Raw genomic sequence first — 26,298 nt, 5'->3', positions numbered from 1 at the left:
CGAGGGGATGAATGGAACCGGGGTGAGCGAGGTGTGGAAGGCAGAAGGAGAAAGGGAAAAAATGAATGGGGCAGAGTAGAAGCGAGCGGCGCTGTTTCCTCCGCGCGGCCGGCAGGGGTCGCTGCCGGACAGCGTTGGCGCGGCGGCTCGGGGCCAGGCAGCTGGAATCCCCTCGCTTCGCACGTGTCCAGGGAGGGCGGGGGGAAAAGGGGGGCGCCGACGCGCGATGTCACCTGGAGGCAACAGTGGCGGCGGAGGGAAAGGCGAGGAAAGGGGGGCGCTCCTCTTTGGGGAGGGGGCGGCGGCTGCAGCAGCTGGAGGAGGAGGCGGACGGAGGAGGCGGAAAAGGGGAGGCTATAAAAGTAACTCGCTCGGGCGCATGCACACTTTGGGCGAAACTTCGCCGGCACGGGGGGAGGGGGGGACCAAGCTTCCAGAGCGGCCGTGTTGCGGCGCTGCCGAGCCCGAAGTGCCGGGTGGCACGCTGCCTCGCCGAGCCCTTGATCCTCAGCAGAGATCGAGAGGCGCGCACTTGCTCCCTTCTGCCTCTCTCTCTCTGGTTCCCGGGATGCCGGCGGCGGCGTGAAGCATGCGGGGCAACGGGAGCAGCAGCGGCGGCGGCGTCAACGGCTCCCACCCGCCCGAGGCGCCCCCTTCCAGCGGGGAGCGTCCCCCTTGGGTGGCTTCCACCTTGGCCGCCATCCTCATCTTCACCATCGTGGTCGACGTGCTGGGCAACCTGCTGGTCATCCTCTCCGTCTACAGGAACAAGAAGCTGAGGAACGCCGGTGAGGAGCCGCGGGAGGAAGGAAGGAAGGAAGGAAAAAAGGAAAAGAAGGGCGGAGAGGGACCCCCTCCCCTATTACTAAGGGACTCCCCTCCCTTCTTGGGAGGGCGATCGGGCACTTTTGGAACCGGGGAAGAGCGGACTTGGCGCTGAGGAAAGAGCCCCACTCCTCTCTCTTTCTCCACCCCCCTCTCTCTTTCTATCTCTCTCCCCATCTCCAACCCTCTCTCCCCCTCTTTCTTTCTGTCTTTCTGACTTTCTTTCTATCTCTCTCTCTCCGTCTCCATCCCTCCCTCCTCTCTCTCTTTCTTTCTTTCTATCTCTTCATCTCCATCCCTCCCCCTCTTTCTTTCTTTCTTTCTTTCCTTCTCTCTCTCTCTCTTTCCATCTCCATCCCTCCCTCCTCTCTTTCTATCTCTCTCTATCTCCACCCCTCTCTCCCTTTCTTTCTTTCTTTCTTTCTCTCTTCATCTTCATCCCCCTCCCCCCTCTTTCTTCCTTTCTTTCTGTCTCTCTCTCTCGCTCCATCACTCCCTCCCCTCCCCTCTCCCTTTCTTTCTTTCTTTCTTTCTTTCTTTCCTTCTTTCTATCTCTCTCTCTCCATCTCCATCCCTCCCTCCTCTCTTTCTATCTCTCTCTCTATCTCCATCCCTCTCTCCCTTTCTCTCTCTCTCTCTTCATCTTCATCCCTCCCCCCTCTTTCTTTCTTTCTTTCTTTCCTTCTTTCTATCTCTCTATCTCCATCCCTCCCTCCTCTCTTTCTATCTCTCTCTCTATCTCCATCCCTCTCTCCCTTTCTTTCTTTCTCTCTCTCTCTTCATCTCCATCCCTCCCCCCTCTTTCTTTCTTTCTTTCTTTCTTTCTTTCCTTCTTTCTATCTCTCTCCATCCCTCTATCTCCATCCCTCTCTCCCTTTCTTTCTTTCTTTCTTTCTTTCTTTCTCTCTCTCTCTCTTCATCTCCATCCCCTCCCCCCTCTTTCTTTCTTTCTCTCTCTCTCTCCATCCCTGCCTCCCCCCTCTCTCTTTCTTTCTATCTCTCTTGCTCCATCCCGCCCTCCTCTCTCTCTCTCTTTCTATCTATCTCTCTCCCTCCCCCCTCTCTCTCTCTCTCTCTCCATCTCCATCCCTCCCTCCTCTCTTTTTTTCTCTCTTTGTTTCTTTCTATCTCTCTTTCTTTCTCACCCCCCCCCCCCCTTTTCTTTGGATCTTGGTTTTCTGAGCCACCCCAGCTGATCGCACCTTGTTTCCAATCGGATCTCAAGTCGAATTGTGCGGGGCAGGCGGCGCGTGGGATTCTGGGGAAGCGGAGGGGAGGGAGGGAGGGAGGAGGAGGGGGAGGAGGAGAGCAGCCTTTCCGCGGAGAGCGAGGGTCGGGATTGCAACGGGATCGGCGTGGATGGCGGCTGAAAGAGAACTTCCTTTCTTCCTTCCACCCATCATTCATTCATTCTCTTTCCTTCCAGTCTTCCTTCCTTCCTCCGTCCGTCCGTCAGTCTTTCTGTCCGTCCTCCTATCTATCCATCCACCCGTCCGTCCATCCATCCATCCATCCATCCATCTTTCCATCTGTCCGTCCGTCCATCCGTCTTATCTTCCCATTGTTCCTTCCTTCTTCCTATCCCTCCTCTTCATTCTCCCTTCTTTCTGTCCTCCCTTCACTTTGTCATTCTATTCTTCCTTCTCCCCTTCCTTCTTTCCTTCCCTTTTTGCTCATTAGAATCTTGGATGGCTCTCTAACCTTCAAAGCGCCGAGCTCTCCCCCCTCCCAACCCCTAAGACGTCTTACTCTCACTTTCCCCATATCTCAAGGTGGCTTACTGTTAACTCCCTCCCTCCCTTCATTCTTTTTATCTTCCTTCCTTCTTTGCCCTATCCTCAGAAATTTGCTTGGCTCCCCAACTCCTAAGGCGTCTTATTCTCACTTTCCCCATATCTCTTAACTCTCCACCTCCATCCTTCCTTCCTTCCTTCCCTCCCTCCCTCCTTTTTTTCTTTGCCCCCCCCTCCGAACTTTGCTGGGTACCCCGACTCCCTTTCCCCATTTCTATTTCTTTCTATCTGATTGTGTCTGTCAACCTACCTACCTACCTATCCATCCATCCGTCCGTCCATCTCTCTCTCTACCTATTTATCTATCTATCCGTTTGTCCATTCGTTCGTCCGTCCATCAATCTGTCTGTGTGTCTTTCCGACCGACCGTCCACCTATCCATCCATCCATCCATCCATCCATCTGTCCGTTCGTCCATCCGTCCGTCCATCCACCCACTCATCTATCTGTCTGTCTGTCTATCCATCCGTCTGTCTGTCTGTCCGTCCGTCCGTCCATCCATCCACCCATCCACTCATCTATCTATCTATCTATCTATCCGCCACCCGTCCGTCCGTCCATCCGTCCACCCACCCACCCATCCACTCATCCACCCATCCATCCATCCACCCAATTATCCACTCACCCACCCATCCATCTATCCATACATCCACTCATCCATCCACCCATCCACCCATCCAGGCACTCATCCATCCATCCGTCCGTCCGTCCATCCACTCATCCATCCGTCCATCCACCCATCTATCCACTCACCCACTCATCCATCCACCCATCCATCCATCCATCCACCCACTCAACTATCCACTCACCCACTCATCCATCTATCCATCCATCCACTCATCCATTCATCTACCCATCCATCCACTCATCCATTCATCCATCCATCCATCCATCCATCCATCCATCCATCTATCCATCTATCTTTCCGTCTGTCCGTCCGTCCGTCCATCTATTCATCCGTTCATCCGTTCATCCATCTATCTTTCCGTCCACCCCCCCCCCCCTTATCTGTTCTTCCTGTTCTTCCTTCCTTCTATGCACCCTTCCTTCCTTCCTTTGCCCCCCCCCCGCCCCAAAAGATACCTGTCTCCCCAAGCCCGGGTGGCCTTGCTCTCCCTGTGTCCCTTCCTTCCTTTCTCTCCTTCCCTCCCTCCTTCCCTCCCTCCTCCAAGAGCGCCAGGTTGTGACAGATGCCGAGAGCGGTGTGTTTTCACCTCCGATCAGTGATCAAAAGGCAACGGGTGCATATTTTTAGCAACAGCCCTTGGAACCTCCGGCTCTGGAGTGTATAAATATGATCTAGCACAAGTCAAGCAAAACAGGATTTTCTCCCTCGTGCTTTCTCTCTCTTCAGTCGAGTGGGGGGGGGGGATGATATGGAAGGGGGAGGCGGGGTGGAGCAGGATGGGGAGATGCATTCCTTTCATTCAGACTCTTTCTTGCCACCTGCCTGTTTGGAAGCATGGCTGTGACATAACAGTGGAAAGCTGTGGCTTGCTTGAACTCTTGGGCTTGTAATGCCTTGAGAAATCTTCCTGTTGAAGTTTGCTGAGACCCTGGGCATGGATGATGTTGGGGGTGGGAGCCTGAAGGAGGGGTTGTTTGCCATGCATGTGTCTTTGGAGCAAGGAGATCTGCGAGATGCTCTCCTGAGCGGAATCTGTATGGATTATTGGTCTGACAGGCAGGGAACCTCTCCTTCAGAGCCATTCTGTTTTTATCATGTCAGACCAGCTGGTGCGCACGTGTACTAAATCTATGCGCTCAACCCCCCCTCCTGAAACTTTCATTGAAAAAAAAACCCACCAGGCACTCTCTCTCACACACACAGACCAGACACGTGCAAGGGAATTGCGTCAGCAAAGCAGACCAAAATTTCACTCCCACATTGTCCTCCCCTTCCAGTACAGTACTGGCTCTGGATTGAAACCCTTTGCTGGGGACTGCCCCCTAGGATGTGGCTCACTTCCATGGTATTTGTGCTGTTTTCCACAGTCTGGTAAAATGAGATAATTAGATCAAGAGGACAAGACTCCGAATTAAAAAAAAAGAAAAATGTCATTTCGGTGATGGCCACAAGGCTAGTGTAGCATGCCACACTTTCTTTCTTTCTTGAGGGGTGGGGGGTGTCTTAATACAACACTAGAAGAAACTGTCCCCCTTTTGATATGGTATTATCACATCACTGGAATGTTGTGAGGAAGAGAGAGGGAAGGATGTCTGATAATCCGATTGTTCTGTCCAACCATGGGAATCTGTTCCAGTCATTCATTCATTTCAGTCCGGGGAATGCACTTCTTTATTGGATAGATGCAAAGATTTGGTCTGCAGATTATTGTGACGAGTGTGATTTAAACAACAAGTAAATACGAAGGGCTTGATTTTCTGAAAAAAATTCAATCACAAAGTATTGTCGAATTTTCCTAGTTTCCAACAGACCTCACAACCTCTGAGGATGCTTGCCATAGATGCAGGCGAAACGTCAGGAGAGAATGCTTCTAGAATGTGGCCATACAACCTGAAAAAACTACAACAACTCAATTCAATCACAAACTGTCTTAGTTGGGAGATGCACTTTTATTCATGCAGTTGAGCTTTGTCTTCATCCCAGCGCACCCATTTCTGCAGAGCAATGTTTTGGGAAGTTGCAATGGGGATGGGAGGAACATCTTAAGATCCTCCAGGGAGGCCCTGCTTTCTGTCCCGCCATTGTCACAGGCACAATTGTAAACTGTCTTAGGAGAGTTGCATACATTGGGCGATGCACTTTCATTCATGCAGATGAGCTTTGTCTTTATCCCAACGCACCAATTTGTGCAGAGCAATGTTTTGGGAAGTTGCAATGGAGAATGGGAGGAACATCTTAAGATCCTCTGGGGAGGCCCTGCTTTCCGTCCCACCATTGTCACAGGCATGTTTGTAAACTGTCTTAGGAGAGTTGCGTACGTTGGGCGATGCACTTTCATTCATGCAGATGAGCTTTGTCTTTATCCCAACGCACCAATTTGTGCAGAGCAATGTTTTGGGAAGTTGCAATGGGGATGGGAGGAACATCTTAATGTCCTCTGGGGAGGCCCTGCTTTCCATCCCGCCATTGTCACAGGCACGATTGTAAACTGTCTTAGGAGAGTTGCGTACATTGGGTGATGCACTTTTATTCATGCAGTTGAGCTTTGTCTTCATCCCAGCACACCCATTTCTGCAGAACAATGTCTTGGGAAGTTGCAATGGGGATGGGAGGAACATCTTAAGATCCTCCGGGGAGGCCCTGCTTTCTGTCCTGCCATTGTCACAGGCACGATTGTAAACTGTCTTAGGAGAGTTGCATACATTGGGCGATGCACTTTCATTCATGCAAATGAGCTTTATCTTTATCCCAACACACCAATTTGTGCAGAGCAATGTTTTGGGAAGCTGCAATGGGGATGGGAGGAACATCTTAAGATCCTCCGGGGAGGCCCTGCTTTCTGTCCCGCCATTGTCACAGGCACGATTGGTGGAGATGAGGGACAGGGCCTTCTTGGTGATTGCTCCCCAGCTATGGAAATCCCTTCCCAGTGAGATCAGGTCGGCCCCCTCTCTCCTGTCCTTTAGAAGAATGGTAAAAACTTGGCTGTGGGACTAAGTTTTCGGGACAGGGCAATCAAGCGGCAATAGGAAAGATGACCAGGCCAATTAGATTTGATGCAGATGACTAAGATGGTTTTAAATGGTGTATTTTAATATTTTGATAAATATTTTTAATGTTTATGTATTGTATGTGAATCTGTGTCCCGGCATTGAAAGTTTGCCATGTATATGCTGTGCCCTGAGTCCTCTTCGGGGTGAGGAGGGTGGAATATAAATGATTTAAATAAATAAATCTAATCTATATAAATAAAATGCAATGTTTGCTTGTGGGATTGACATAACTCAAAAACCACTGGACGAATTGACTCCAAATTTGGACACAATACACATATCAGGCCAACAAGTGGCCATCACTCATAAAAACACTGAAAAACACTGCAGAAGTGACTTAAAAACCAAAAATAATTACATTACAACACAGGCACAAAACCACATATATACACAAACACACATATATACACATATACACAAATATATATACACACACAAAACATATATACACAGACTGGGCCACAGCAACGTGTGGCAGAGGACGGCTAGTCTATATAAATAAAAATGTAATGTTCGTTTGTGGGATTAACATAACTCAAAACCCACTGGACTAATTGACACCAAATTTGGACACAATACACCTATCAGGCCAACGAGTGACTATCACTCATAAAAATGCTGGAAAACACAGCAGAAGAGACTTAAAAAGCAAAAAAATACATTACAATGCATGCACAAAAGCACACACACACATATGCAAACACTCATATATACACATATACACAAATATATATGCACACAAAGCACATATACACACTGGATCACAGCAACACATGGCAAGGGACGGCTAGTAAATAAATGAATTAATAAATATCAACTCAGTTTTATTAATTAATAAAATAAATAAATAAATAAATAAATAGTAAAGGTTTTCCCCTGACATTCAGTCTAGGTGTCTACGGAAAACACTGGCTTTCGACTTAGAAACGGAGATGAGCACCACTCCCCAGAGTCGGACTCAATTAGACTGAATGTCAAGGGGAAACTTTTGCCATTACTAGATCCCGCCTTAGATGTTCATTTGGGCAAATGCCTCATGTGTACTTTCTCCATCCTTTGCACAGTAACTGGGCTAATCTGCAGCTTCTTAGAGTATGTATATATGATATGAAGTACCCCCATGCCCATGGAGCCTTACCTGTGTTTGTGTTGATCATATACTATGCATAATGGGTGTTCAGACAGGATAGTGTTACACACTATCACCTCTGTGGAAGTGTTTTCTTTGTAACACAAATGTTACAAATGAAAAGTCCCTTTACACTAGTGGTTCTCAACCTGTGGGTCCCCAGATGTTTTGGCCATCAACTCCCAGAAATCTTAACAGCTGGTAAACTGGCTGGAATTTCTTGTAGTTGTAGGCAAAACATCTGGGGATCTACAGGTTGAGAACTACTGCTTTACATGGAATGTATTGTTTCCATATTTTGGGATTCATTGTTTCCCCTTCCAGAATGATAGAGATAATTTGTTAGATCAGAAGTTGTTTATGATCCATCAGAGAATTTTTGTCAAGTCCAGTCTCTCTTTACTTGGAGGCCCATAGTCAAGTGGAAAGGTTGATGTTTTCCAAGTAGAAAGTTTCAAGTTACACCCCTCATATCAGCTAGCTACATGAGGAAGATGTTTGAGATGCTTGAGAATCATTGTCCCTTGAAGTAATTCTACAGTTGTAGAGCAGGCCTTGAAAGCACCTGAGTCTAAAGATATTGATGAGTTACTCCTCCAATCAGCACTCACACTGCCTATTCTAGCAAGGGCTTCTGGGAATCACCCAACAATATCTGGAAAGGTATGGGCTCTTCAGCCTCGAAAAGGTGTAGTGTTCTAGATAGTATGGGCTTCTCAACCTTGAAGAGGTGTAGTGGTCTAGATGGTATGAGCTTCTCAGCCTCGAAGAGGTATAGTGCTCTAGATCAGTGGTTCTCAACCTGTGGGTCCCCTGGCCTACAATTCCCAGAAATCCCAGTCAATTTACCAGCTGTTAAGATTTCTGGGAGTTGAAGGCCAAAACATCTGGGGACTCAAAGGTTGAGAAGCACTGCTCTAGATGGTATGGGCTTCTCAGCCTCAAAGAGGTGTAGTGGTCTAGAAGGTATGGGCTTCTTAACCTCAAAGAGAAGTAGTGGTCTATATAGTATGAGCTTCTCAACCTCAAAGAGCTGTAGTGTTCTAGATGGTATGGACTTCTCAGCCTCGAAGAGGTGTAGTGGCCTAGATGTACTGGTCTAGTGACTCAGTTTTCCCCTTTTGCTCTGGTTGCCAGGGACTACTATGCTTTGTCAATGTATGAATTGGCTTGCTTATCAGGACTTTCAGTGTTCTTTGAGTCTATTTCCACTTGGAGGCCATAGATGGGATCTGTAGTTTAGGGTGTGGGGTACCATGTTTGGGAAAAGGTCAAGCTGAAATTGGCATTTGCTTGTTGAAGAGACAACCTCCCTCTGCCTCAACCTAAGTTATTCTCACCACATTCCTCATACTTGGCTTCATGTTTTAATTTTATGTCTTGGATTATCTTTTTGTGCTACAATTGAGTTTGGAGACAACCTGTACTAACAATATAAATACATCCAAGAGGGAAACACGCAATTGTGACGTTGAATGATAATTGAGTAGGTTGCGGGAAGATTATCACTTTGCTTAAGAAATATCACAATCCTGTGTATGTCTGCCCGGAAGTAAGCCCTGTGCTAAGTCCAGGGAAAGGACTGAGCATAAAACGAGAAGAGTCTGGCTATGTGTTAATCCCAACTAAAGCAGGCTCATTAAATCAGTGGAAAGTTGGTGAAGTTCCATAATTAAGTTCCATTGGATCAATGGGTCTGTAGATGACATTAGTAGTTGGATCTTAGCCTGGAAACATTTACCCATTTTCTACCTTTCTCCCTATATATCATAGCTTAGCATTTTAGGTGAGTATATTCTAGCAACATAACATCCAAACAAAATGTTTTTTTCTGAAAGATTATTACAATTATGTTTAATTTAAAGTTTTTATGTTATTGGGAAATGGGAAATATTTAAAATATAGAGCATCACCACTCTAACCAATGAGAACTTTGGAGATTATAGGGCTAGGTTATGGCTATAACAGATTTCAGCGTTATGTTTACATATTTTGGGCAATTTTATATCTGAACAAATGCTATTTAGTAAGAGATAGCACATTAATGTGCATGGTGTAGTGGTTTGAGCATTGTACTCCAACTCCGAAGACCAGGGTTCAAATCTGAATTCAGCCATGAAACCCATTGGGTGACTTTGAGCAAGTCATATTCTCTACTCTCAGAAGAGGGTAAGGGCAAACCTCTTCTGAACTAATCTTGCCAAGAAAACCCTGTGATAGTTTGGCAACAACTAGAAGGCAGACAACAACAATAACAACACTGCTACTAATGCTGTACTCTTTAAAAAGGGATATATACAATGTGATACTAATATTATTTTGTAGGTGTATGTATGTCTCTTTGTGTGTATGTGTGTGGCAGAATGAGAGCAAGAATTTTCCTTTGGATTTGTTGGTGCCATTTACATATTAAAATAACAACTATTATTATGATACATATCCAGCATACAAGTAAACCACTTATTTATAATTTTGCTGTTTACAAGGACAATACAACTATTTTCAAAGTCAGAATGGAACTTTGCATAATTTGCTGGATTTCCGTTTGAAACTCTTGGGCACTGGCTGGAAATCTCACCTGGATCAGGTGAGGGAGGAACAGAAGAGACCTAAAGGACATGTATTCTCAAAGAAGATTGTTTATCCTTCTCTACAAAACAAACAAACTGATTGAGGCCACATGGATGTGGTGGTGGTAGTTGGGATCCTTTCATGTTTTTGTTCTTTCTAAAATGGTTGAAGAGACTTCACAATGGAGATCTGGACTTCTTTGATAAGGAGAGAGCTCTGACAGTAGGAAAGGCCTTAAAAACGCCTTGACAAGATTTGATCTCTCCAGCCCAGCAGTCAGGACATTAGGAAGAGCCCATGTGCTCAAAACAGAGGAGTCAGTCTCCCAAAGGAGCTTGGTCCCAGCAAGGAAGGCGTGTCTGATACAAAGCGACTCCTTCATAGTCACAGGCATGACTTCAGTAGAGGCTCTTCTAGACACAGAAGCTGGTGATACTAATGGTAGGATCTTCTTTTATTTCATGTTTTTGACTGTAATCCATTTCATCTGGTCTCTTTTAGGATTTCATAAACTCCTGGAAAAGGATTTTGTCCCTAGTGCTAGCATTTGTGACTCAAGTTGCTGTTGCTATCACTAGTACCCTGATCTATCATGTGTACAGATGATTCTTGCACAGCTGGACTGCCCTATACATTTTCACCAGGACAAGCAGATTTGCATATAAAAAAGAAATGCACATTGCTACATCCACACCTGGACAAGATCTGCTGTTCCCACTGAAATTATTGGGCTGCCCTAGGGAGCAGGAGGCATTGCTTACTGTACACACTAGTTTTCATTTCAAAAAGAAACAGATGATCAGGGTGAAGGACTCTGTTTTGTTCTCTATGTCTTTGGGGCTTTCGCTTTTCTATAAGGTTTAGAGGATACATAGAAGGCATAAGGATTTCGATTTGTGAATAACATTGAGCAAAAAGATCTTCACTTGTTTTAACAGCATCACTTGTTGCATTCAAGGTGGAGATCATTAGTTGGATGTCTGTTTGTTAGGCCTGGTTTATTATTCTAAAACATCATACCTCCATAGGATATAATGATTTTCTATTATCAGATTGGTACATCTGTTTTGAATAGAATAGCTCTTTGTATTGTCGAAGGCTTTCATGCCCAGAATCACTGGGTTGCTGTAGGTTTTATGGGCTGTATGGCTATGTTCTAGAAGCATTCTCTCCTGACGTTTCACCTGCATCTATGGCAGGAATCTTCAGAGGTTGTGAGGTCTATGGCAGGCATCCTCAGAGGTTGTGTCCTCACAACCTCTGAGGATGCCTGACATAGATGCTGGCGAAACATTAGGAGAGAATTCTTCTAGAACATGGCAATGCAGCCCGAAAAACCTACAACAACCCAGAATAGCTCTTGCTTCTGAGGTCATAGTGTCTTTCTTTGTTAGTACTGTGTATTTGCTGTGTATCCTGGTTGACAAATAGAAGAAAGACCACAACATTTATCACATCGGTGGTCTTGGAGTCATTGTGTCACTCTTGTCCCACCAGGAAAGATGAACAGTTGGCTATAGCCTAAATCAGAGGTGGCAAGTAGTGTCCATTTCATTGAAGAGCATAGCTAGTTCTACCAAAATTATTATTATTTAAAATAAATAATATTTTTTTCAAATGAAGTATGTGAGAAATTCCACATATTAATGCTCCATCTCGCCTGGGAGTTTCTTATGTGATCCTTTACTGCACTCCAACACATGTGCATCATAACTGCAGTGCTTGGTTCTAAGTTATGTCCAACTTTGTTATACAGTCATACTACTCATGAATACATTTGGTATATGACAAAATACACTTCTTGCCTACAAGGCAGCATCAATTTGATCAGGGGTCTTTATAGTATATCCATCTTTGGCCTATCGTATCAGTATTTCTCTGGCCACTTGACCTTTTCTTCCACTTTGCCCATAGTCTTGTATGATTCCTTGAGTTAAGGCAGTGGTTCTCAACCTGTGGGTCCCCAGATGTTTTGGCCTTCAACTCCCAGAAATCCCAAGAGCTGTTAAACTGGCTGGGATTTCTGGGAGTTGTAGGCCAAAACACCTGGGGATCCACAGGTTGAGAACCACTGAGTTAAGGAATGGTGACTGCTGTAGGAAGACTGTGACAGAGAACCATGTGTCTGTTTCTCTGATCAGGAACAAATTGCCAGAACTGGTGAAATATATGTTTGTGCATTTACCACATATTATGGAGTGCATGTGCTTGTAATGCAGAAATGATATTGACAGTCAGAGGACATTGTCTTGTATGATGGCACCTGCATACCTTTTGGTACTGTTTGTGCTATGAGAACAAGGATGGAGTGAGGATCAAGTATGATACTTTCCTACTACAATGCATCTGTGAGCTCTTTTCTTGGATGGACTCAGGTCAGGGAGATAACATTTTGATTATTTTCTGTTAGAAAAGAAGACTTTCAGCACAGTTCTTTCAAATTGTATGCTATTAAAAAAGGTACCTTGGCATTCTAACGTCTATTCTTGCTTATTTTGATTCAGCATTTGTTGTTTCATGAAGACTTGCTACTATGGAAGAGGTCAGGCTGATCTGTAAAGAGAATAGCAAGACTTGGGGGAAAAGCAAGAGTTGAGGAAAAAAAATAGTTCTGACTCTGCAGCTCCCAGTGTCTCCTAGCTAGCATGGCCATGCTTGATGGGGATTTCTGGGAAATATGCCCCAAAATATTTTGTCCCCCAAAATATTTTGTCTCAAGACTCTACAAAGAAGTCAGTGGTAGCATGTAATCCCATGAAATTACGTGCTGTGGCTTGTCAAGGATTTGATACATTGCTTGTCTTTGTTGGCTGTCCAGGATTGTAAAAATGGAGGTGGAGTCATAACTTATTGCAGACCACTGAGGGGGCAGATTGTCTAGTAGTTGTTGGCCTTTATGAATCACAAAATTGTCCAGGTCTTTGTTAGAAGCATCCCACAAAGAGGATATTCTTTCAAATTAAAGATTAGATGTCTGTAAATTTGATAAATGTAGCAACTGTTTGCATACTACTCTGATTAGTAGTAATATCCTTATGCCTTCATTGTTATTCATGCAAAGAAAGCAATACATCAAGAACAAAGGAATGGAGCAGTTGTAAATCCCATTCTGTGGAACAGTTATTCAATTAAAAATTTACAACACACACACAGTTGCCTTATTAGCTACCAGTCTTTCATATCTTGTTCATCCAAAGTTCTCTAATTTGGGATCTGGAAGAGTTGTTGAGTATTTTATTGCAATGAATGTCATTACTAGTTTTAGTCAACATATTTGTCTTGTTATCCTACCATGTTTTTATTACTATTTTTATTTTAGTTGGTGCAGGTTGTGAATGGTTCCCGTAGAAGTTTATGATAGGATTTTTTAAATATACCTAGACTCGCCCACCCTGCCACAATCTGCAACAAAGGAATACTTTTAGGAAAAAGGCATAAATCTACAGCAAAGTATTTCTTCTTTGCTCAACAACAACACCCCCCCCCCCCCACCAGTTATTTGGAATATACAAATTCAATCTAGCCCTCCCTGCTTGCCAACCTTTTCTTTTCAATTTGAAGATATATAACTTTGCACAGTGTTGGGTTTCATTCTGGAATCACAAAGTGACCAAATACGGTTTTGGCATGTTTGCCTAATCCCCCATTTTTGATTCCCTTGGATTTTTAAATTTGCCCTTTGAGACCTGTGAGCCCAATTCCAAAAACCAATTGCTTGCTTTAAAGCTCCTTGCCTAATGTTGCTATAATGTTCTTGTCACTAGGCCAGAATATAAAATCAGGCTGTTGACATTCCCAGGCCACCATGTAAGTTCTTTCATATATTGTTGAATTTAATCTGTTAGCCAAACAAGAGGGTGCAGTTATCAAGCACAGTAAAATTCAGAGTTACGAATACATCAATCTCTTATAGACATAATGTACAGATGCATTAGGCAAACTGTACCAAGCTACATGATCAGTAGGATCACGTTGTGCACCTTTTCTGGATAAAACATTTCAGAACACAGGTGGAAGACTGAATATTTCAATGCTCTCATATTTATCTCAATGACATCAAGTTTGTTTTGATTTATGTGTATAGTGGGACCATTGAGTCTTTAGCTTGCCACCTCCAGTCTGTACCAGTGGAGTCTAGTAATAGCTGATTCTGCTGACTGTGAAGCTTAGTTTTAATGAATTTAACTTTAACTGATTGTTTAACGACCTAATCATTGTATCCAAGTCTACTTTCATATATGCATACGTGCCCTTAAAACGTTTTTGCCAATCTGGGCTTGTAGAACTGGATTTTATTTACTTTTAAAGTACATATAACAGAAGTATATATAAAATTTTGGGTGCCAACATAATTACTTGACTGAAGTTTTCTATTTCACTGAATGGGTATTTGTTGAAAGACAAGTGCCAGGTGCAGGGTCCAAACCCTCTTCTGACAGTCAAACTTCTGCTTTCATCATCATTGTTCTTGATGATCTGTTTTTTTAAGTGAGTTATGTTTGCAGTAAAGTACTTTCCATTGCTTTATTTCTCATAATGAACACTTGCTGTGGGTCTTGAATTTTGGAGTAAGAAAATCCTTGTCCTTATTCCAGATGTCTTTGGAACTTCTTCTGGTTATCTTGGGAAACAGTGGAAGACTGGAGAAACATCTGGACAATTTTACTTTTGGAAGACATTCGACTAATAGGCAAACTCAAGATGAAAGAGAGTGAATGATGGATCACAATGGACAATTATATTGCATACCTGCTTGTCTTCAGGTAGCATAAATGGTAAGCAAATTGTGTGCATCGTGGGAGTTTGGAGGCATCTGAGTTTGCATTCCTGTTTCCATTTACTTGGGATTAAGCCCCACTTAACTCAATGGGACTTTCTTCTGAGTTGGAAGGTATGGGATTGTAGTGTGTATTGTTGAATCTTTTTTATGTGGGTGGACAAAACAAAATAAAAATATAATTTTAAAATTCATTTTGAAATTTGATGTTTTGTTAATTCATAGTAAATCTACTAGCACAAGAAGCAATGAAATGCAGTCTTAACAGTTTCTATAATATACATGGAAATAACATTTCATTCCTTTACTTGGTTTCTGACCCAGTAACTATGTCGAGCACTTGTCATCCTTCCTTCCATGGCCATCACATCTGACTGTCCTTATTTGATATGGTATGCTTCCATAATTTGTCATTTGTGATTTTCCATTTCTAAATTCTACCAGTGTTATGTGGTGACAACCATGGAGAAGAACCCAGCCAAAATCATAACAGTAATGTAAATAGATTTATTGGGTCCTTCCTTTGCTTTTTTGTTGTTGTCATGGACTACATAAATTGTATATTGCTAGAGTTCAGTCCTCCAGTTATTTCTGGTGATATCTGTACTTGGGTTTTGGTTGGGGCATTTTGTTTATACATTTAGTAAAATAGATAAATATATACGGACCTTCATTATGGGATTTCAAAGCAACATACAGCTAAGACAATAAACAATGTAAAACAGTTCCAAGTTAAAACAGTAAAATAACTTATACAGGATAAAAATATAACCACAGGCTAAAGCTGTTACAGCTGAAAAGGCTGCAATAATTAAAAAACATATGCATGCCCATTTAGAATAATTTCAGCCTGAAAAGCTTTACTAAAAGTCTTGACTTAATTCCAGAAGGAAACAGTCTTGCTGCCAACTAGGCTTGTGTATTTCGGGTGAATTGCTATCCGTTTCTGCTTGTTGGAATACGAAGCCCCCCATATCCACTTTCACGTGCCTCCCAAAAACAGGCATGCTGCCGAATGGGCATTTTAGTTCTGCATCTGAAAAAAGTGGCTCTTTTCAAAAAGATTCAACTGTGATGCCGAATAGGGGAGGAGGAGCCATGATCAGCAGCCATGTGGTCCCTTTTCGGATGGGAATTCGTGACAGATGCTGTTACGGATACCAGATCAAACCGAAGAAGCTGGATTGGCTGAAGGGAACGTCCAAAAATGGCTCTAGGCTCAAGTCTACTGCCAACTAGAAAGGGGATATTTCGTAAATAGGTTTCCATGTCCTCCCATGTTGTTATGCTTCTACTGATTGGACATAGAGGGTTGTATTGTACAGACCTCAGTCAGATATATAATAATATAATAATATAATATAAAATAAAATAATATAATATTATATATTGAAGTGACTGGCTTGACCTTGAAGGACCTGAGGGTGGTCACAGCCAACAGGGAGATCTGGCGTGGACTGGTCCATGAGGTCACAAAGTCGGAAGCGACTGAATGGATAAACAACAACAACTATAATATAGTATAATATAGTATAATATATATGTAGAGAGAGATGCTTCTTCAAATATTGGCTTCACGGTGTCATTATTAGCATGCTAGTCTAGATTAATTCTTCTTGCAAATCAATGCATCATGTGTATACATTTACTGCAAAGTGATGTGTGCTGATACCTCTTAAAAAGGGAGATATTTTAACTTTGAGCACAAGGTAGAAATATATTTTCTATTTTTAAAACAACAACAATTGCAAGCTTTATCCCATACAGATTTACATAGAAGTAAGCTCTGCTCCATTCAGTTGAGCTTATTTGCAAGTAAACATGCAGGAACTGAAGTTCTGTATCACTTATCTGGGGATGAATTCCATTGAATTCCCTGGATCTTACTTCTGAGAAATCCAGTCTAAGACTGTGCTTTTGTTCCTGCTTTAAGCTTTACTGAAATGAAGAACCTCTTCGGTATAGATTGTAGCCCAAATTTATTTATTTATCCCCCCCCCCCCAAAAAAAAGGAAATGTAGACCCACAAAAAGGGAGCAGAAGATAAAATGCAGTCAGTTTGAATGTAATTGTAATATGTAAAGTTAGACAGAATTGTAATGATTTAAATAGAAATTCATTATAAATATCTATGACCAAGAGACCCACATGGCTCCTCTGTTTCCTCTTCTGGCATATAGTTGCTGATAGGCAATAGGTAATTATGATTTTTTCGCCTTGTATTGGATTTCAATTAAATCAGCCATTGAATAGAAAGCACCTCATAAGAAAGGATTGTCTTGTGACAAGCCTTCAAATAGAATTATTTGTTTGCTTGTATAATATACCGGTGGCACAGTGGGTTAAAGCGCTGAGCTGCTGAGCTTGTTGACCGAAAGGTCGCAGGTTCAAATCCGGGAAGCAGCGTAAGCTACTGCTCTCAGCCCCAGCTTCTGCCAACCTAGCAGTTTGAAAACATGCAAATTGAGTAGATCAATAGGTACCGCTCCGGCGGGAAGGTAGTGGCGCTCCATGCAGTCATGCCAGCCACATGAAATTGGAGGTATCTATGGCTTAGAAATGGAGATGAGCTCCACACCCCAGAGTCGGTCACGAATGGACTTCATGTCAGGGGAAAACTTCTATCTTTACCTACAATATCCTGTTTTTTCCCCATATGAGGCCCAAGTCAGACTGTCTTCTCAAAAATAGGACTTACAGCCAATCTGTTCCAAAAAGCCTGGAATTAGATGTTGGCAGAACAAATTCATTGTACATCTCATAGGTGAATTAAATCATTGAATTAAATGTTGGCAGAACAATTTCATCATACAACTCATAGGTATCAGATACATTAATCCTAGGGGCTTTCAGAACAGAGAGAATTCTTTGAGTATTGCATCTCCTTAAAGTCAGATCTGGGTGTACCAGAGACAGTTTCTAATTTGTGGCAATACTCAGACTTTCCAAATGTTCCTTTTTGTGCTGTTTGTTATGTACTTGACAAGGCTGGCTCACTCTTCCCTGTATCTGTAATCTATTTTAACAGTAAAGAGCCATCTTTAAATATTTATTTATTTATATTGCTATTTATCTAGATTTCTATGAACTCTTATGAATTGTTATTATCAACAATTCTGAGTTTTAAAAAATAATGCAGCTACACCCCCACATACACAGACACACAGAAACAAGCTGAGTTTGGATCTTAACTTCCTTGTAAATTGCTTTGAATCCATTCAGCAATTTGATAGGATATAAATGGCACAATTTTTTTTCATGGTCAGGCATGACTTGAGAAACTACAAGTTGCTTCTAGTGTGAGAGAATTGACCATCTGTAAGGATGTTGCCCAGGGGATGCCCGGATGTTTGATGTTTTATCATCTTTGTAGGAGGCTTCTCTCATGTCCCTGTATGGGGAGCTGGAGCTGACAGAAGGAGCTCAACTTGCTCTCCCTGGATTCAAACCACTGACCTATTGGTCAGCAGTCCTGCTGGCACAAGAGTTTAACCCATTGCGTCACAGGGGACTCCAATGGCACAATCAAACAAATAGATAAATACATAATAATTAAAAATAATAGTCATGTTATTACAGTTATGCTAATGCTTCTGCTTATGTATGTAAAAACCACAATTTTGTCTTGTGTGTATATGTTTTTCATTTTGAGAGTTGTCCTTTGATCCATCCAGCAAAACTTAGTTGCAGATCAGACTCATGAAATCAGTGGTAGCTCATTGGAATTGGGTATCATTTCTTTATTGCAAATTGACCATAATTCATATTTTCCACATCATGCCCATGATTTTTCTCCCACATTACTTTTTTTTTTTTGGGGGGGGGGGGAAATCTGCACCGCTAATAACTTCACACAACTTCTTTCTAGCTTCTCCATTCCTAAACCATGGAGTATGTAGTCTAACCTATGATTTCTTAGAGAAAAAAGCATCCCTATATCTCAATCTATACAGCAGAGGTTCTTCATTTCAGTAAGATTTAAGCAGGAACAAAAGCACAGTCCCAAGGTTCGCAGCTTGGGAGTTTTCCTGGATTCATTACTAAGCCTGGAACCCCAGGTCTCGGCAGTGGCCAGGGGAGTATTTGCGCAATTAAAACTTGTGCGTCAGTTGCGCCCCTATCTTGAGAAGCCAGACTTGGTCACAGTGGTCCACACTCTTGCTACATCTCGTATAGGCTACTGCAACACATTCTATGTGGGGCTGCCTTTGAAGACTGTTTGGAAGCTTCAAGTGGTCCAATAGCTGGCAGCCAGGTTTCTCACCAGAGTGGTGTACAGGGAGCACACAACCTCCCTATTAAGTTAGCTCCATTGGCTGCTAGTCTGCTACCAAGCACAATTCAAAGTGCTGGCTATAGACTATAAAGCACTAAATGGTTCTGATCCAGCTTACCTGTCTGAACGCATCTTCCTCTATGAACCACCTCAGAGATTAAGATCATCTGGAGAGGCCCTGCTCTCTGTCCCACCTCCTCAGTTGCAGTTGGTGGGGACGAGAGATGGGGGCCTTCTCAATGGTGGCCCCTTGGCTGTGGAGCTCCCTCCCTAGCGAAATCAGGTCAGCTCCCTCCCACCTGACCTTTAGGAAGAAATTAAAAACATGGCTGTGGGACCAAAACTTTGGACATTAATGCAGTGCAATAAGTGAAGGTGGAATATGTGCAATAATGACTGGAATGGCTTTTGGATTACACGTTTAGATTGTGTGGTTTTAATAATTGGTTTTAATGTTTATGTTTAATTTTCTGTTTTTAACGCATGTGTGTATTTTATTACATATTTGTTTTATTTGGCATTGAATTATTGCCTATTATAAGGCTGCTCTGAGTTCCCTTCGGGGTGAGAAGGGTGGGGTATAAATACAACAAACAAACAAACAAACAAATAAATAAATCCTAGCAGTCCCTGAGTATCCCTGCTTCACATTTTCAAGTACAAAAGTGGAATTTGTTTCCAGATTCCATGGCTGATTCTATAAAGAAAGCACAAATCTCATTCATTTCTGAAATTTGGACTAAAAATAATTTACCCCCAGCTGTATACCCAGCACTCGCGCAACCTTATGGAAAGAGCATTGCTTTCATACAATATTGTGACTGTCAAAATTTTTTGTACATATCCTAAGGCCCCGGATTTAAATAAATCTGTGGTTTTGGCATTTGATAAGCAACATTCCTTTAATTGATGTATGTCTGTCTTTTCCTCACTTCCAGATTAGTGCATGCTTAATACGTTTTTAACAAAATGGGAGTCAAAAAGTTTATCTTGGATTAAATAATTTGCCTGCAGCTCTTCATTATATGTACTAAATGTATTACAGGTGCAACTTTCAGATACCAAAGATAATTTTTACAAAGGTAGAAATCCTATATGCATTACTGTATTTATTTTGGTGTAAATAAAGTTACTGAAAGACTACGGTAAATTTGTGTTTTTGTCAGTAAAACTGGGAAGTGAATTTCCACATAAGGAAAAAAAAACCTTGAGTATAATTCCATGACATAACCAAATTATCTAGGATGAGCTCATCTTGGGATAGTCTACTCTTTGATGTTCTGTTAAGTGGGAGGATTTTGCCACATTTTGGGTAAAAGCTGTGCTCCAGCATTTGATTAAGTAAGCATCTATATTTGCTTTCTCCCTCAATTTTAAGTAAGACCCAGTTTAAAGCAGACATATGTTGTGGGAACTGTGAGGAACCAGTGTGATATGGTGGTTGAAGTGTTAGAACGTGGGAGCACATAGTTCAAGTTCTGACTGAGCTGAGAAATTTAGTAGAAGATCTTCGCCCAATCACTCTCTCTCTCTTTCCGTAATAACTTCGGGCTGAGGCAGATCATATGGGCAGAGATGTGGGGATCAAATATTCCAGACTTTTTTCCCCAATGCCATTTTTTACAAACCCTACTCAAAGAAGTAGACTAACAAATTAATGTACTGCTAAGTTTGTTTCTGCAGTCAAGACAATATGTGATAACTTATCTGTGGGCACAGACTAACACACACTGTAGTAAAATAAAATATTCTACTAGTTGTACTGAATACGTTTTTAATATAAGTTATTATATTATATACACCTTCAGTGTCTCTACTGAAGATTTCTCACCAATCCTTGCTTTCACAACAAGCCATTTCTTTTGAAATCCAAATATCACAGGGACACAAGGTGTGGAGAAATCTTCACAACAGGGGCACAGACAGCAAAACAAACACCACAGGGGTGTTAAACATTCTCTATGCTATCCAAAAGCTTGTTGTTTGTTATGTTGTTAGGTGATCCCTCATTGTCTGACTAGGATTGTCTTCCAAGATCGGTGTATTGGCGGTGGGAACGTAGGTGACTGTGGAGCCCTATTCTTGATTTGCATCTTCTTCTGCAGGGAAGGCATTGGTTTCCAGGTGGAAAGTGGTCCTGGTCGGAGTTGGCTTGACACTCCTTCCTCTTGGCACATTTCTCTCTTTTGCCCTCCATTTGTGCTTCTTCAAATTCTACAGCACTGCTGGTCACAGCTGACCTTCAGCTGGAGTGCTCAAGGGCCAGGGCTTCCCAGTTCTCAGTGTCTATGCCAGAGTTTTTATGGTTGGCTTTGAAGCCATCTTTAAAACTCTTTTCCTGCCCACCAACATTCCGTTTTCTGTTCTTTGCTTCTTCCTGCATGCTGACATTTGTCCACTTGTCTTCCCAAGAGATTTGCATGGTTTTTCGGAGGCAGCGCCGATGGAATCATTCCAGGAGTTGCATGTGACGTCTATAGATAGTCCACGTCTCTCAGGCATATAGCAGGGTTGGGAGGACAATAGCTTTATATTAGTCTCCCTATAAATGTCCTGGTCCTCAAACACTCTCTGCTTCATTCAGAAAAATGCTGCACTTGCAGAGCTCAGGCGGTGTTGAATCTCAGTGTCAATGTTGACTTTTGTGGAGAGGTTGCTGCCAAGGTAACGGAAATGGTCAACATTTTCTAATGTTACACCATTAAGCTTTATTTCTGACATTGGAGGGGGATTGGCTGGTGACTGCTGGAAGAGCACTTTGGTTTTCTTGATGTTCAATGACAGGCCGAGCTTCTCGTATGCTTCTGTGAAGGTGTTTAGAGTGGCTTGTAGGTCTTCCTCTGAATGCGCACAGATTATGTTGTCATCAGCATACTGGAGTTCTATAACAGATTTTGTTGTAACCTTGGTTTTGGCTTTCAGCCTGCTGAGGTTAAACAGCTTGCCATCTGTCCGATAATTGATTTCCACTCCGATGGGAAGCTTCCCATCAACAAGATGAAGTATCATAGTGATGAAGATAGAAAATAAGGTTGGGGCAATAACACATCCCTGTTTGACACCTCATTCCACCTTAAATGGGTCACTTTGGGGAGCCATTGCTGTCCAAGACTGTTGCCGTCATGTCATCATGGAGGAGCCGCAGGATGTTCACAAATTTGTTAGGGCACCCGATTTTTTGGAAGATGGTCCAGAGAGCGCTGCGATTCACTGTGTCGAATGCCTTTGCAAGGTCAATGAATGCCATGTACAGAGCTTGATTTTGTTCCCTGCATTTTTCTTGGAGCTGTCGTGCAGTGAAGATCATGTCCACGGTTCCTCTGGAGGGGCGGAAGCCGTTCTGGGATTCTGGGAGGGTGTCTTCTGAGAGGGGTAGAAGCTATATCCAAAGCTTATAGATACATAGACAGCCATAATTCCTTTCTTCCCATTGCCAAATCACTATGCATGTGTCTGTTGTGCTAGTAACAGTTTGCATTAATAATTAACACATATCACATGCTTTTGAACAATAATTCTGAACTTTCATTTTTTGATTCACAGATTAATTTGAAAATGAGATGGAAACCTTGCATCCTTGTCCAGAAAATACACATAAACATATCGAGACAAAATTATGCACATAGTTTATTTCATTGTATTAGAAATTGGTTTCCTTCACATAGACTAGTCTGGATAGGAAAAAGAATGCAATGAACACATTTGAAAAAAACTATTTTTTTAATATTCACTATGTCAGAAAAATATCAAAGAAACAGAAAGGAAATAGAAGAAGAAAAAAGTTCACAGACCAACTAAAACCATTCCTTGCACTGCCTAAGGTTTCATGAACCTCAGGTCAGGAAACTCTGCTTTATCAATGGTTCATGTACATTTCTGTTAATCCATACAATAACTATGTAAGCTGTGTCTGTCTGTATTACTACTGTATTGCTGATGGGGAGCTGAAGTTGAGAGAATGGGTCACATACGATGCCCTCATGAATTCATGACAAAGATAGAACTTGAACCAAAGGCTTTCTAGTTTACAGCAGACTCTTTCATCAAAGTGAACACTTAACTATCAAGCAAGGGCTTTGAAATGCATTAGAAGAATTTGCCTAAGTAGGCCATGCAATAGAGCCATAGGCTTTAAATAGCTTCTTATTTCTGATCACAGGAGATAAAAGAGAGAAACTTGTGGAGTGAATGGGGAACCCTGTAGGCCACATCTGGCCCCGGATGCCACAGCTGATAGAAAGAAACCTGGGGTTTGCATCCAGATTTTTCTTTCATACAATGGAAAGAATTTTTTTCTGAAGGAAGTAACCTTTTCCCAACAAAAGCCAACTTCCTTTGGTGGAAGGACTTGTTCTTGTAACAGGAGGAATCCTTGTATGGGTGAAAGGTTCTTCCTTTCAAGCAACCGAAGCTTTGTATACTGCAAAGAGGCACAGGAACAGTACCTTGCTTTGTATCATCTTAAACTTCTGCAAGCCCAGTTTTAATTTTAGAATTCGAATTAAAACTGCCAAACAAATAAGCTCTTCTCCTGCCTAGGCACAGAAATCAATTTTCCCCTTGCTGAGTGATTCTCAGCATAGTTGATCAATACCATTGTTTTTTGTTAGTAGGACCTGCCAGCCAAGTTGGGATGTTAGATTAGTAGAATTAGAGCCGTATTGAGGCTAGGAAATATGTATCAATCAGGAGCTGACATTAAGATTACATGGATTAATGGAATGTTTTTAAAACGCAGATCATTCTTAGTTTTGAAATCAGTTCAAACCTCTGTTTGCCCATCATTATTTCATAATTAGTCATGATGATCAAAAGATACTGGAGATGATAAGCTGGTAAGATCCACAAAGCAGGCCTAACACCAGTTGGAACAATAACCTCCAATTACATTATGTAAATAATTTTGGGACATTGTTCAGGAAGATACCCAGTACTTTCTTTTCCCTATGCCTTCATGCCAGCTGGGCAATAGCAGCTAGACAGTTCTGGGCTGGTCCTTCCTCAGATTTTGATTGGCCTTTGGGGTATTAATAATAATAATAATAATAATAATAATAATAATAATAATGTATTTATATCCCACTTTATCTCTCCATACGGAGACTCAAAGTGGCTCACAATCAAAAACATTACAACTTAAAATATACAATCTACAATAATAAACAGTTTATTATTCTATATTATTCTATATTATCAGTGTAATTATATTTAATGTATTAGTATTACTATATTGCAATATTATTATATTGTATTACATTATAATATCAATATTATATGTATATGCAATATATTATATTGCTGGCATAGTACAATATTAATATTATATTGTACTATAAACAATATTAGTATAATAGTGGGTTAAACCCCTGTGCCAGCAGGACTAAAGACCGACAGGTCGCAGGTTCGAATCCGGGGAGAGGTGAATGAGCCCCCTCTATCAGCTCCAGCTCCTCATGCGGGGACATGAGAGAAGCCTCCCACAAAGATGATAAAAACATCAAATCATCCAGGTGTCCCCTGGGTAATGTCCTTGCAGACGACCAATTCTCACACACCAGAAGCGACCTGCAGTTTCTCAAGTCGCTCCTGACACAATAAGAAAAAAAGTATTATATATTACTATATTGTACTATGTGGTCCACAGTGGCACAGCAGGTTAAACCGCTAAGCTGCAGAACTTGCTGACTGGAAGGTCAGTGGTTTGAATCCCTGGGATGGGGTGAGCTCCCATTGCTAGCCCCAGCTTCTGCCAACCTAGCAGTTTGAAAACATGCAAATGTGAGTACATTAATAGATACCACTCCGGCGGGAAGGTAATGGTGCTCCATGCAGTCCTGCCGGCCACCTGATCTAGGAGGTGTCTATGGACAATGGCAGCTCTTTGGCTTAGAAAAGGAAATGAGCACTACCCCCAGAGTCGGACTTGACTAGACTTAATATCAAGGGGAAATCTTTACCTTTTTATATTGTATAATATTGCAGTATACCACTATATTGCAATATTATTAGTAATATTATCTGTAATATATAATATACAATGATCTAGATGTTGCTGCTAACATCATCATCATCATCATCCCACTATTCTCAAGGAGACTCAGAGTCACTATCTAACTGCTGTTGTGCAATAGGGAACATCTTTTGTCCTTATTGTGGGGGCAAGTTTGTGTTTTTTTCTTGTACTGAACAAAAGCAATTGACTGCCTCTTAAGTGTTTACTTTTGACTACTCAGTGGTTGTAGGTGCTCTACTCAGGCACTATCCTACCACTGTTCTGTGGAAGGAGCAGCCTTCATCCTTGCTTAAGGGTGGCGAAGGCCGCTCAACCTTCTTTGGGCATCCAGGAGGATCCACACTTGGTGTATATACTACATCTGGCAGCTGGGAAAGGAGAAAGAAGGATCTCTCAAACCATTAGCATCTCTACATTTCACCAGTGGTCCAATAGTATTTGGGGTGCAATCCTTTCAAAGTTTACCAAAGTAACCTATACCACACACAACTGAATAGGCTGAAAGTGGGTATCAAGCATGAGAGCAATTTCATATGCCCAGAATTCCAAGAATCCTCCAATAATTGGCAATTGCCAAACTGGCTCAGAAATGAGAATTATAGTTGAACACTCAAAAAAGCTACCAGCTTGGGGAAAGGCTGCCTTACACAAAGCTGAGGCCTTTGGGGATTCTGGCAGTTACAGTCCAAAAAAGTATTTTCTGTAAGCACTGAGGACTCATCAGTATTCTGGGTGAAATTTAAAGATCATTCAGACCAATTTCAAAGAACAAATATCTTACTTCAAACAAGAACCTATTATTTCATTGACAATAGTGTATTTTACCTGCTTTCTAAGATTTATTTCTGTTTATTTCTATGATTGCGTATTTGGTTCTGCTTTTTGGTTCGCTTGAAATGTTAACAAAGAAAATGTCTTCCGTGTCTTTACTTTTGTATCAGTTATATTTTCACCAGAATTATATTTGTTTTATTTGAGAGCTGAATAAATCTGCTTATCTGAGATGCATTTAATTAAGCTTTAATATTAACACAGAAATGCTGGTCATTTTTAGAAATGTAATGGTTCACGATAGAGCATTCAGATAATTACAGTCCTTGACCAGCTCATAATGAGGTTGCATTTGCAAATTGTTTTTACTGGTTGATACATTCAAAGACCACGTGGGTAGTGATTTGCAACAACATGCACTTCTCTGTCCTCCCTTCCCAATAATATTATCCTTTTTGTTAT

At 42.0% G+C, this 26,298-nt stretch overlaps 1 protein-coding gene across 1 annotated transcript in view; it reads left to right on the top strand.

Moving 5' to 3' along the window:
* The first annotated feature begins 225 nt into the window (after nucleotides 1–225).
* Nucleotides 226–26,298, top strand: part of MTNR1A (melatonin receptor 1A) — a 116,614-nt gene continuing 90,541 nt past the window's right edge. Inside the window, exon 1 of the mRNA XM_060778599.2 lies at nucleotides 226–788. Within this exon, the coding sequence (XP_060634582.2) occupies nucleotides 590–788 (199 nt within the window). The 5' untranslated portion in view covers nucleotides 226–589. The remainder of the gene's footprint in view (nucleotides 789–26,298) is intronic.

Source organism: Anolis sagrei, chromosome 5 (assembly GCF_037176765.1).
Source record: "Anolis sagrei isolate rAnoSag1 chromosome 5, rAnoSag1.mat, whole genome shotgun sequence".
Taxonomy (NCBI): Eukaryota; Metazoa; Chordata; class Lepidosauria; order Squamata; family Dactyloidae; genus Anolis; species Anolis sagrei.
The sequence above is the reverse complement of the archived record's forward strand: the minus strand, read 5'-3'. Positions and strand labels throughout refer to the sequence as shown.